This window comes from Mobula birostris, chromosome 24, assembly GCF_030028105.1.
Source record: "Mobula birostris isolate sMobBir1 chromosome 24, sMobBir1.hap1, whole genome shotgun sequence".
Classification (NCBI taxonomy): Eukaryota; Metazoa; Chordata; class Chondrichthyes; order Myliobatiformes; family Myliobatidae; genus Mobula; species Mobula birostris.
The window spans coordinates 29,315,572-29,329,190 of NC_092393.1; the positions used below are offsets into that span (position 1 = coordinate 29,315,572).

A 13,619-nucleotide genomic window follows, 5' to 3' on the forward strand; every position below is an offset into this window, starting at 1 on the left:
GTGAACCGTATCACCAGGTGGCCAGGAGTCGTCCCTCTAGCATCGACAACAGCCGCAGACATGGCTTAAGTGTTCATCAGCAGCTGGGTTGCTCGGTTTGGCACACCATCTGTTATTTCCTCTGATCACAGTCCCCAATTCATTTCAGAACTCCGGGCTGCGAGGACCCAGAACCTCGGCGTTAGGGTACATCACTCCACAGCGTATCAACCGCAGTCCAATGGCCCATGCAAGCAGTTTCACCGCTCCTTAAAGGCTGCTCTGAGGGCTTCCCTGACTGTTGTCGGCTCCCATGGGTCATTCTGGAGCTCAGAGCTGCTCCAAAGAAGGACCTGAGATAGTATATGGGCTGCTGTTACAAGTGCCGGGTGGTTTCATTCCTAATGCTACAACTGCCTTGTCGGCCTCTCAACAGCATTCCAGCCTCCTCAGTAAATACAATTCCTTTTCACCTATTCCTAACTACAAGCATGTCTTACAGCACTCTTGGGTACCTGTTGACCTACATTCTGCCTTGTTTGTTATTGTCCGTCATGATGCACACCAACATTGCTTTGGGCCCCCTTACGATGACCCGTTCCCCGTTTTGTTACGGGGCAAAAAGACTTCTATCATAGACAAGAGGGGTAAACCTGAGTGTATTTTGGTAGGTCGCCTTAAACGGGCCCACCAAGATTAGCAGTGTTCCGCTGCCACATCCCTGCCATCAGAACATAACCATGAGCGTGTCAATGCACCTTCCGACGAGCCAGCGGCACTTGTAATTCCTCCACCCATGGAACACAGGACCCAAATCAGGCAGCTCATCCGAGCTCCAGACAGGCTCACAATGCCGATTTTAGTGAATTCTGAGGGAGGGAGGGGGGCTGTGTAGGTTAACATAACTGGGTGAAATGTACAAAATTCATAACCACCAATGTTGAGGTGGGGTTTCGCTTTAAGAGGCTGGTCTGATGTGATGACGTTATTGTGTGAAAAATTTTTTAGTGCACTTTTGTTGTGTAGGCTTTGGAGTTCAATGAAATGTGTTACAAGTTTCTTTAAACATAAAATGCCTTACTTTATTTTATTTACAGAAACCCACAGACCCAATAGAGATCTTAAGCCACCAGTGGGCCCGCAAAAGAAGCTGAACAAAGGGGCTTATCCCCATCGCTTTAACCTCTGGTTGTTCTGCAGATCACTTCTCAGTTATGTAAAACTGATCTGCAAATGTAAAACAGGACCCAATTTTCTTTCTGAAGAAGGCAGCTCTCAGGAATAGGTTGGTATGGGGACACCAAGAAGAGCAAATACTTCATTCACTAATTGGCAAAGTTTACACTAACTAAAAACACCTATAACCAGGAGCTCCATATTTCTGTTATTTTTGTGGCTAAAAATCTAACTTATAAAGTACTTGGATTTTATTCTGAAATAATTTTTTGTTGATTTGGAAAAATACTTCTTTATTAATGTGTCACAGCAATTACATAGGAAACTACAGATCTGCAAGCAAACTTGAACAGTGACTGAAGGCCTTACTGCTTAACTCCTTATCATTGTGAATGAACCAGACACCCAGCTAAAGTAAGTTGCTCTGAGACTTCTGTCCTACAAATATAAAATGCATATATATTATTGTATCATCACAGTTAACAATGGGTATGGCTAGTTGCTCATGTGTCTCTCAAATGTGAAAAGACAGCCTCATTAAGGCAAGAGTTGTATTCAAATGTTCCTTAACAGCAGATGTTATCAGTATTAATGATCAACTTTCAGGATGACAGATCAAGTCAACTTTTCAGTGTTCAGCACGAAAAAGTAAAATTGGTGCAAAATTCATCAAGAATTTCCATTTCAAAATCTATTGGTAATTTGTTGTTTCTGTGAAAATATTGTTGATTTATGCAACATAACAACTGTCTGGTGCTTCAGTGATAGCTGTGCTTGCTTTTCAAAATTAAAAGCATGTGGCACAGCACTTGTACGTTAATAAAGCCATTTTGTGGGTGCATCTTTCTTCACCGAGGTTGCAAATTATCTCACGTATCTTTTTGCTCATAACAACAACCTGTTGTCCTACATAGCCACATACTTACATCTTGGTGTAAGCTTGTTTACCATTAACCAATTTTGACAGAAGTGTACCTTACTCAATGTGACCAATCTATAACATGAATCAAGACCCAATTCAATCAACCACTTTCCCAGCTCAATGCTATCTCACGTCCTCTTCCTCAGCAGTTCAAGTACTCTAAACCTAGCTCAGTCACTCTGCATGAACCAACACCCAAAATAAATCCTATCTTTAATTTCATAAGCTTAAGTGTAACATCCTGTGTTCACTTGTCTGTAGAGCCTGTCAAAATATTTGTAGCACGTACAAACAATAGTCTATGCCTTTTCTGTGTTGTGTGCTAACTAAACTACATATTCTACTACATGCACAACATTTTTCATACGTTAAAAAATAGAATTCCTTAAAAAGAAACCTTGGTTGGTATATATAACCAAATTTCTCTGAGCGACATTTCAAACCTATTCTCATCTACCAGCACCACATCCATGGCATTGTCAATTGTGACTCTTCAACTACACATCCAACTACTATTTAAATGTGCTGAAGGTTTCTGCTTTGACCATTGGACAGCAAGTTCCAAACCACTATGACACTCTGGGTGAAAACAAAATTCTTCACCTGCCCTCTAATCCTTCTACCAGTTACATCAACTCTTTTTGACCCATCTGCGAAGGGAAATAGATCCTTCTTATTGACTCTGTCTAGATTCTTCATAATCGTATAATCCACAATTGAGTCGCCCCCAGTCTCCTGTGTTCTAACAACTTTATATTATTTGAATTATGCTCATAATTACAATTTTCAAATCTAGAAGTTTTTAGACATTTCCTCTGCAGCCTTTCTCGTGTAGTCCAAAGTTGGCATTATGAGGTCATAATTGGAGCTCAAATCACAGCTCTAGTGAGAGTTCTCCATGTGTACAACACAGATATGCAGGAAAGCCACTGAACGCAAGCAGCGCAAAAACTTGTTTTGTTGTTACCTGCAAAATTTATGAAGAGATTGGGCCTGAAAATGAAATGCCTGACAGATTGAAGCAGGTCTAATGGGTGAGACCAGTTTTGGTGCTCAGTCTTACCTGGGTTGCTACCAGGAAGTCTTCTTCCAGGTAAGCTCCCTTTGTCAATGATCAATCCCACCCAGTCTCTGGGTGTCGATGCACTGATTACCCAACCAGCATTATGCCACTAAAAGACATCTCCCCATTCACGACTCACCATTCCCCTCTTCTTTCTGCCCTTCCCCAATTATCTTCCCATTCTGCAAATCTCTTTCTAATGCCACCTTGCCATCTCTCAACAGTGCAGATTTCTCTCTCCAATTTCTTCACCATTAACTTCATTATCTTTCTTTCTGGCCTCCTAAGTCTGATCCTTTCTCCCAATCATCATTAACACACCCTCCTTCTCCTGCTCCTCTCTACTCACCCTGTGCTTGAATTCATTCCTTTCATGATCAATTTGTAGGTTATCAGGAAACCAATTTGGTCAACTGCTTGCGTATTTTGTAGACACTTCCAAGCACATTAGACTGAAAAGAGTGGCCCGTTGAATACCATGTCATGATTGTAACAAACCTCCACGCACCTGTTACAGAGCTGTTGGCTGACCAGGGTGGAATGGTGTTCCTTTTTTGGTAAAAGAGTATGTAGGCACTACGTGTGCAGATCTCTTCTTCTGGAATCAATTCTACATTACTGTCATCATAACCATACCACTGCCCGTCCACAGAGTTTCTGCAGAATGCTGGTAAACACAGAGTGAAATCAATAAATCAGAAGTAAATAGCTGTTCCAAAGCATTTCTTTCCAATTGCACAATAGGCTCATTCAGTAGTTAAAATCTCTTAAGATATTTATTTTGCAATTATAATATATGTACACAGCTGATGAAGCAGCGCAAACATTTGGACCTTCCATCTTATCCCACATATAGCTTTCTATCACTTGGTAAGCTCAAGGAATCGGCAGGAAGCTGAAGGCCATTTGTTAAGTGAGTCTCAGACCAGAGGGCACAGCCTCTGAAGACAAGGATGTCCGTTTAGAACAGAGATGAGAAGGAATCTCTTTAGCAAGAGGCTGGTGAAATTGTGAAATTCATTGCCACTGACAGATGTGGAGTCCAAGCCACTTGGTATAATTAAAAGTGGAGGTTGATAGGTTCATGATTAATAAGGGTGTCAAAGCTTGCAGGGAGAAGGCAGGAGGATGGGATTGACAGCGATAATAAATCAGGCATTGGAGCAGACTCTATTTCTGTTCCAATGTCCTATGGTCTTACTGGCCTTCTCATGAAAGTCAATGTTGATATTTTGTGTTTTTTTAAACTTTAAATGTTGATGTTTTTGAGCTTTCTCACCCCGCCCTGCTCTGACCTATCAGTTCTCAGAACGTTTTGCAAGTTTAGTCTTTTTGATGGGTACAGTGCAAATGAAAAATGTTTTTTTCTTTAGAGTAGCTAAGTTGGAGATTAAACTCATTTCATTTTCTCCTTTGACAGGAATAGTGCGTGCTTGAAAAGATTTATGAATGAGAGAAAAATTAATCAAACTTTAAAAATTTAACTTCATACGCCTGTTACCCTTTTGACTTCAGCTTGCACCTCTCTATGGGCATGGATTGTTAACACACCACCAAAGCTGTCCCATGGTGCGAACCAAAAAAAGTCACATAACTTATACACAGGTTTATCACTCAACATCACCGTTACTCTTCCAAAAATGTTGCACCTTAGGCAAAAGATATCCTCTAGATTCTGCAGTCACTACACAGAGCAGGCCATAAGAGTGTATTTTGAAGTTTCAAAGTAGATAAGGTGTGCGCTAGCCAATTGAATCACTCCATATGATATCAATCTTTATTTGTTGATAAGACCATTTGCTCCAAATTTGAAGGTCATTGATGCAACTTTAATTTCAGTAATAATCAAAGTGACTGAGCAGATACTGCCTTTGAAATAAGGAGGTAAGCAAGACCCCATTTCCTCTGTTGTGGACATGGGGATATGTAGGAAAGTGTAGGGGATTGCCCCGGTGTCACAGCATGAATGTATCATTCAGTCAATGCTATCATTGTTCTTTCTTTCTGTAAATTGGATGGTGTACTTCACCAAAATACCATATGACGTACACAATTAACTGATTACAAATCACCTTGGGAAATGCTTATGTTGAGAAAGGCATAATAATAGATAATAAAATATAGATGGATTCACAAGAGTCTACTATTACAATCCTGCAAGCTAAGACGTTGAAAATCCTTTTGCCGCACAGATGTTGCTTGGCCTACTAAATTCATTCAGTGGATTGTTTGTTACGAGTAAATACAGATGATTGGAATCTTGTTATTCCTATTCTACAAAGGCACAATGTATAAATATTTCCAACGTTCAACTCATGAATTTGCATTCTAACAGTTACAAAGTATAATAAAGGTCATTAACAAGAATGGATGCAAGCTGGTTTTCATAATACACAAAATCAATCTGTTGCATCTCAGAAATGGATCTTTCTGTCCCTGATGTTCAAATTTAAGCCAAACACTTTCCCAGACAACAATGACAGTCTCAGTCTACCAGAAACATTTTAAACTGTTTTTCAAATGATCAGAAGGTCTGTGAAATCAGATAAAGCCACCATTTGAATCAATGGTGCGACTAATAGCGCTGACATGTTAGCGTTAGATCCTGTTGTCCAGATACCACTGGTTGTGCCATTGCTGTTCATTTCTGTCAGGTTAGCAATCTGACAGAGAGTCAGTGAAAGATAGCAGAGGGGTAGACCTGCATTGATATATACTCAGTGGCCACATTATTAGGTACACCTTTACACCTGCTTATTAATGCAAATATCTAATCAGCCACTCAATGCATAAAAGCTTCCACACATGGTCAAGAGATTCCATTGTTGTGATTTTGATCATGGAATTATCGTTGGTGCCAGATGCGGTGGTTTGAGGAACTGCTGATCTCCTGGGATTTTCATGCACAACAGTCTCTAGTTTACAGAGAATGGTGAGAAAAACAAAAAAAAAATCAAGTGAGTGTCAGTTAGGGGGAGGAGCTTAGGAGGGTTAATGGCGCCTAACGGCGACTCCTTTGCTTGCATCATTGGAAACAGCTCTATTTCCATCATTAATATCTCTATTTTTCCCTTTCAAGGTCCTTTTGAAGACAGCAACCTGGAGTTACCTGCTGACTATGGTTCCTTGCGGGAATGGGACCCGCTCTCGGGGTTTCACGACTGGCTGTTATTTGGCACACCAAGGGCTCGGCCTAAGAGCTTCGCTCGCCTTTGGAAGACTGAGATTTTGTGGCTCTGGAGATGGGGTGGTCAGAGGTCCGTGCCTCTGCAGAAGATCAGTGTGTCATTGGAGATGGAAGATCTCTGGCTGTGTGCCCAGAGACCCAAGATCTTTGGGTACAGAGCTCAGAAAAAACAACGCAATGGACTTTTAACATTGTAAACCAGCTGGTTGTTTGTATTGTCTCCCCTCTCGCTGTGAAATGGAGACACCGGTGGGGGAAGGGGTATTGTTGCTTGCTCCTGCTTACACGTGGGAGGGAGGGAAGCTGGGGGGGGGGGACTTTGGAGTTCTAACATTTCATTGTCATTCATTCTTTGGGGGCACTCCTCTGTTTTCGTGGATGGTTGCGAAGAAAAATCATTTCAGTATGTATATTGTACACATTTCTCTGACATTAAATATACCTTTGCAACCTTTGAGTTTTGTGGGGAAAAACGCCTTGTTAATGAGAGAGGTCAGAGGAGAATGGCCAGATTCGTTTAAACTAACAGAAAAGTGACAGTAACTCAAATAACCACACATTACAATGGTGCAACACACACAAAATGCTGGATGAGCTCAGCAGACTGCATTACAACAGTGGTTTGCAGAGGAGCATCTCTTAAAGCACAACACACCAAACCTTAAAGTGGATGGCTGCAGCAGCAGGAGACGAAACTGGGCTCCACTCCTATACCTAATAAAGTGGCTACAGTGCAAATGTTTTCAGATTGTTGTTGGTGGTCTGTCATTATAAATGAAGTGGAAGAACCAGGGTAAAGCCTCATGGTTTCTCAGTGCCATTGCTATGGATATTTTGACTATAATTCAAAATATAAAACTGGAGTTAAAGGTAAACCATCCAGTAAACAATCGAGAAGTGAGGAAGGAGAAGGTACTGATCAGCTGATTTAAAGGCTACTGCAAGGAGGAATGAGAAAGTTACACTTTTATTACCGTGGAAATAACATGCTGAACTTAGTGTGCATCACCTTTGTCTTCATTTATGTACAAGTTGTAAAGCCGTACATCTGTCTTTAACCACATTTACCGACTGATGGTTCCTCCCTCTCCGTGTAGCAGGATGCAAAATAAAATTTGCTTTAGAATTTGTGAAAGATGTGCAAGTTCATTTTCATAATTTGTTATGCAGAGAAAGAAAGACGCACAGGGGTGTGGTTTGTTGGGTGTAGATATGATCAGGAAATAGTCGATAACAGACTCCTCCACATGCAATCTGATAAGATGACTTCCTGTTGTTATTACAACTCTGGTAATAGCACAGCATAAAAAGCGAAGTTTTGGTACTTGATGAAATGCTTAAGGAGCTATTTGGTTGTACGTTTCTACTTGCTTTTAAGGCAGACTACAGTCTTATAATCACTCTTGTATAAAATAGTGGTGAAGCAGTAGATTGTCCTGCAATGATATAGTTGCTCTAGTCCATGGTATTTATTGTGGAATCAATCACATTGTAGTTGTATAATATAGAGATCTGGTCAGAAGGCAGCATCCATCATGAAGGACTCCCCACCACCCAGGACATGCCCTCTTCTCATTGTTACCATCGGGCAAGAGGTACAGGAACCTAAAGGCACACACTCAGTGATTCAGGAACAGCTTCTTCCCCTCTTCCCCTCTGGATTTCTGAACAGACATTGAACCCATGAACACAATCTGACTATTTGTTTTCTGTTTTTTCTTGCACTGCTGATTTTAACTTAACTATTTAATAGACATATATATATACTTCCTGTAATTCAGTTTTTCTTCTCCATATTTACGTATCATGTATTTCATTGTACTGCTGCCGTAAAGTTAACAAATTTCACGACCTATGCCGGTGACACTAAACCTGATTCTGATTCGGATCCTGAAACACAGGTCACTCCTAGGTTCTGGCAGGGTTCAGTTCCTGTGGACTACTCGTGAACTGAAAAGTCTGCAAGTTGGACATGTGGCTGTTGGACTGAGTTCACACTCAACAGAAGAAGCCTGGTAGCAACAGGGAAATCCATCCTACTGGAATGTCCCAGCTGAACAGCATTCGTAAGCTGGGAGAACCTGTAACACTAGTCCCCAAAAACTGTCTTTGTAATGGAGTATCAGAAACATGACATACAATGACTCTATTCAACCTCTTAAGTCTTAACCCTATAGTGACTTTCTTTCTTGATACAGGTACCTTTTCTTTGAAGGGTTTATAATGTGCTGTGATATGACCAGCATACCAATGTTGGATACAGGATCTGAGCCTATCACACCTCAGGTTGACTGGGATTCTCCCAGTAAGAAAGAGACAATATTTCATCACCAGACAACAATACACTCAGAGAATAAAGAACCATGGCAAATAAACTGATCTTTCACACCAGTGGTCAAGTTCCTTGTCAATATCCAGCAACTTTGGTTCAATATTTCAATTTACATTCACTACTGCCCGATTCTGCTGTGCTTAGCTGCTGTATAATTTAACAAAGCTGATAACTATTCAAGTTAAGATAGCTGTGTCTAGAAACTGGGCTTTCGTTGTATTTGGGGTCCCAAACCAGCAATCTAGGAGCACAAGTGCACTTCCCACCTGGGGCATCTGGGGAATTCAAACAGAACTTAATTTAAATTAGCCTGAGTAAAATTAATGCTAAAACTGCTATGCTGATGTAAAACCTACCCAATTCATTAATATCTTCCCAGGAAGGAACCCTGTGTTCCTTACCCAGTGCGGCCTAAACGCAACTCCAGACCCTCCAATATGGTTAGTTCTTTGACGCCTCTTCTTTTCAGTAGAACTTTATGGTTAGATAATAAATTCTGCCATGGCCATCTGTGCCCACATCCTGTGAACGCTCTGATGTTCTGAATGGGTAATATGTGCAGCATATTAATGGGTAATGTGTGACTGATGGTGCAGTGATGCAAGTAAACTTAGAAACATTTGGAATCATGACACATTCCCAAAACAAAAAAAGATGCTTTATTTCATGTGTAGGGTACTGAGGAAGAGTGCAATATGGTTGAATTTCTAGACCACCATCTTGTGCACAGAAATGGTACGATCAGATTTAGAGAAAGGGCCAGAGTTTTATTTTGGTTGTTTAAATTGGTCAGTTTGTGATGCTGGCCATCTCACCTCTCCAACTTTAGTCTGGATTCAGGGTTTCAAACCGAAACATTAACATCTTCTTTCCTCCCACTAATGCTGCTTGACTGCTGAATTCCTCCAGCGGATTGCTTGCTGCTCCAGATTCTCTTGTGTCCTGGCCTGTGCTCTACTTCCAATGTTTGCCTTCTCAAGAGGCCGGTGGGACACAATCTGCAAATGAGTCTCCCAAATAGAGGTAGCTCTTCCCACCCTCTATCAGTGCTACCAATCCTCCCATCCCTCAATCCTGTCAATGTCAGATCAGATTCCAAACCCCCCCCACCCCTTCAATCTTTTTGCAGTTTTTTAGGTGCCCTGCAAATCCTGTCTGACAGTGCTGACAAAACTTTTAATACTGCACTAGCTTCTCTCCAGTCTCAAATGACATAGAGGTATCTTTTCTCAGTTCCTGAAATCTCTCTAGAGATTCCCATAAGCGGTCCCAAAGTCTTGCATCAGGCACTGCTGCCCACTCCTTCCTCCAGACAGTTGAATCTGCTTCACAAGCCCCTCAGATCTAGAGCTGTCTGTAAAGCTGAAAAAAATCAGTGCTGCTACTAATCCCACTTGGCATATTATGTCAGTTCCTATCAAACTCCTGACTGATCTTGAAGCGTATCTTTGCAGAGTGGCTGGCATTTAATTAACTGCCTGCCATCCTGCTGTCCCAGGAACCATGGTCTGTAAAATGAAGACGTATTTATCATTGCATGAAAGAGCTAAATGAAGTCCAAACTGTGTCTTGAGGATGTAATGCTAGGTAATTAATCAACTGACAGCTGCAAAGCTGCATGTGACCAAACACAGAAATGGACTTCTGTAAACAGAACCACAATAATTGTTAATATAGGACTGTAATTACTGAGGAGTACAATGGCCACTTTTACACACATTACAACACAATCAATTAAAGGTACTGCAAGCAGCGATAACCTCAAGTATTATTAGTGTCATGATTTTGTTAAATTAACAGTGACAATTCAAGAAATTAAAAGTTATACTGTAAGTGGAAAGAACGTCCAAGAGCATTGTGGAGATCTAGAAAAGAAATTCTGGAGTCCTGGCTGAAATACATGCATATATAATAATACATCATTAGTGACAGATGCAGTGCAGGAAGACTGGAGGGTGGCTAATGTTGAATCTTTATTTATGAAGGGCTGCAAAGAAAAACTGGGCAATACAGACCATTAGGCCTAATATTTAGCCCAGTAGGTCTAATATTTAGCCCAGTAGGTGAGTAGAAGAGGAGATTCTGAGGGATAAGAAACACAAGCATTTAGGAAGACATGGGTTGATTAGGGACAGTTAGCATGGCTCTGTGGGTGGGAGATCATTGCTGAAGAATTGTGGTTGAGTTTTTGATTAAGTAACCAAGATGATCGATTATGGCAGGGCAGTAGATGGAGTATATGCAAACTTCAGTAAGGCCTTTGATAAGGTGGAAAGTTAGAGTTCAAGGCATCCAAGGAAAGCTAGCTAGTTGGACACAGAATTGGCTTGAAGGTATGAAGCAGAGGGAGATGGTAGAAGGTTGATTTGGACAGGAGACCTGTGACTAGTGGTGTTCCCCAAGGCCAATGTAAGAGCCACAAAGCCCCGTGTCCCCCGCGTCCCCCCATGCACGAGCAGCATCAACCCTTGCCCCACTTATTCTAGCGTAGTTGCTAAGTTTGCTGATGAAACTAAAATAAAGTGGTGTCATCAACAGTGAAGAAGCATATTTGGAATTACAGAGGAATCTTGATCTGCTGGGTAAGTGGGCTAAGGAGTAATAATTGCGAGGTGTTACATTTTCGGAACGTAAATGAGGAAAGGGCTTTCACAATGAATGGTATGGCCCTGTAGAGTACTGAACAGTGGGACCAAGGAGCAGAAGTACATGATTTCCTGAAACTGGCACCACGGTTAGACAGGATGGGGAGGGCAGCTTTTGGCACACTGGCCTTCGTCATTCAGGGCATTGAGTATAAAGGTTGGGAGGTTATGCTGCAGTTGTGCAAGACGTTGGTGAGGCTGCATTTAGAACCCTGCGTTCAGTTTTGGTCATCCTGCTCCAGGAAGTATGCCATAAGCTGGAAAGAGTGCCGAGGAACTTAATGAAGATGCCAAGACCTGAAGGACTGAACTATAGAGAGAGGTTGAGCAATGATAAAATTGGCTTTCTTTCACTGGAGCACAGGAGAATGAGGGGTGATCTGATAGAGGTGTATAAAAATAAAAGAGGCAAGGATAAGATGAATGTGCACAGTCTTTTTCCCTAGTTTTAGGGAATCAGGAATTAGAGGGCGTAAGTTAAAGTCAGAGAGAAGAAATTTAATAAGAAGTTCAGGGGCAATGTTTTCACACAGAGATTGACCTGTATATGGAATGAACTGCCAGAGGAAGTAGTTGAGGCAGATACATTAACAGAATTTAAAAGGTATTTGAACAAGTACATGGATAGGAAAGGTTTACAGGGATGTGGCCCAAATGGAATTGGTTTAATAGGAATCTTGGTCGGCATGGGCCATTTGAGTCGAAGGGCTAGTTTCTGTGCTGTATGACTCTGTGATTCTGTGAAGGGATATATTTTTAAGAAGTTAGCTCTTAGACTTGAAGGTCAATTGTGAACTGTGAGAAGTCAAGGGATATACCGCAAATAAATGTGATAGCCAAAATGGATCAAATTGGTGCTTGAAGGAAGTGCATGCTCTAAATAAAAGCCCTAAATGAAATGCGAGCAAACAGCTTGCTACTGAAGTCGCTCACGGAAGATCGTGTTCTGCTGCTTCTAAGAAAACCAATGCCTATGCACAAGAGAACACTTGTTGGTTAAACTGAAACCTTGCCAAAAGCCACAAAGTATTGCTAAGCAAATACGAGTCCAGGTTAATTATTTCTTAATAGTTGTTTGGTGCTGCAGATATAGGGGATCAGAAGTCCTCATTCATGTCAGGATCTGGCATTGATCTGCTTTGAAGCTGTGCAACTAACCAGCTCTCTTGGTTGCATTTATTAAAAATACTTGTTAAGGTGGCTGTATTTAGCCTTCAACAGTTAATACATTAGATGATCCTCTGTACAAACACAGGAGTAAGCCAGCCCCTTTTAAGGCCACAAAAGCTGAAGGCTAACGAAAAAGAATCAGGCCAGTTAAATTTGATTTGCTGAGGAAGATTAAAACTTGAAATATACTTGTTTGTTTTGGGCACATTTCAATCTACACATAATCTTAAGGCTGAGCAAACATAAACGGCTGGAGGGACTCAATAGGTCAAGCAACATCTGTGGAGGCAAAAGAATGGTTTCAGGACAAGACCCTGCATTATTTTTAATGATCTTAAGGCTGTCCTGTTGTGTGACATTTGCATAAGTTAATGTAACAATCTTGATCAAGGATATGTTGCGCCAAAGTGCCAGAATAACGAGACCCTACCTGTATAGTGACCTCCTTGCATGCTCCCATGGTGGTTGCACACAGCATACAAGTCATACACAAAGCTTTCGTCTTTACTCCCAGAGGGAGTACGTGGGCGTCGCCATGGTGACCAATGGGTTAAGAAGTTTTTAGTGCTCTGATTTCTCTTCACTACATGTGGTGCCATGTCAATGCCAATGAGTGGAAATTTCACTAGGGTGGACAACTTGGTTCTTCTCTCTCCCACCTGAAAAATGGAAACATAATACCATATATTAAACTTGTATGTCTGTCTGATATTTTAATAAAGAAAAACTTTGAAAAAAAACTTTTGTCAGCATCATTATGAACAAATTATTGTCATAATCCTTTCAGTTCCCACAACTCATGGGGAGAGAATAAAAATGTCTTCTTCTCCCTCATGTCCCAGTTAGTTACATGAAAATACTGATGCAAAAACAAATTATAACTGTATTTTGACAACTTTGTATTATTTGAAAGATTATTAAACCCACAATCTTTTTTTATATTTAATATGTTTATTAGTTTCTAGTTTCTACAATGAAGGAAAACAAACCCAGTAAAGAAGAAATTTGTACAGTGCAAAACAAAGGTATCTAATGTACAGTTCATAACAGTTGAAAAAAAAGCACCCATGGTAGAATCATGTATAGTTAGTTACCACCCCACCCTCCCATTACCCAACTCCAAGCCAACCTTACAATATATAGAA

General features: G+C 41.0%; 1 protein-coding gene and 1 long non-coding RNA gene across 2 annotated transcripts in view; one reads left to right on the plus strand and one right to left on the minus strand.

Annotated features, from left to right (window-relative positions):
- LOC140187169 (uncharacterized) overlaps window positions 1-6,577 on the plus strand; it is a 32,126-nt gene extending 25,549 nt beyond the window's left edge. The window contains exons 3-4 of the long non-coding RNA XR_011883025.1: window positions 1,466-1,569; window positions 6,220-6,577. This is a non-coding gene — a long non-coding RNA (uncharacterized lncRNA). The remainder of the gene's footprint in view (window positions 1-1,465; window positions 1,570-6,219) is intronic.
- The window catches only part of usp43a (ubiquitin specific peptidase 43a), a 477,870-nt gene that overhangs the window by 4,994 nt on the left and 459,257 nt on the right, over window positions 1-13,619 (minus strand). The window contains exons 13-14 of the mRNA XM_072242187.1: window positions 12,905-13,133; window positions 3,649-3,807 (exon numbers count right to left, since the gene is read on the minus strand). Of these exons, the coding sequence (XP_072098288.1) occupies window positions 3,649-3,807; window positions 12,905-13,133 (388 nt within the window). The remainder of the gene's footprint in view (window positions 1-3,648; window positions 3,808-12,904; window positions 13,134-13,619) is intronic.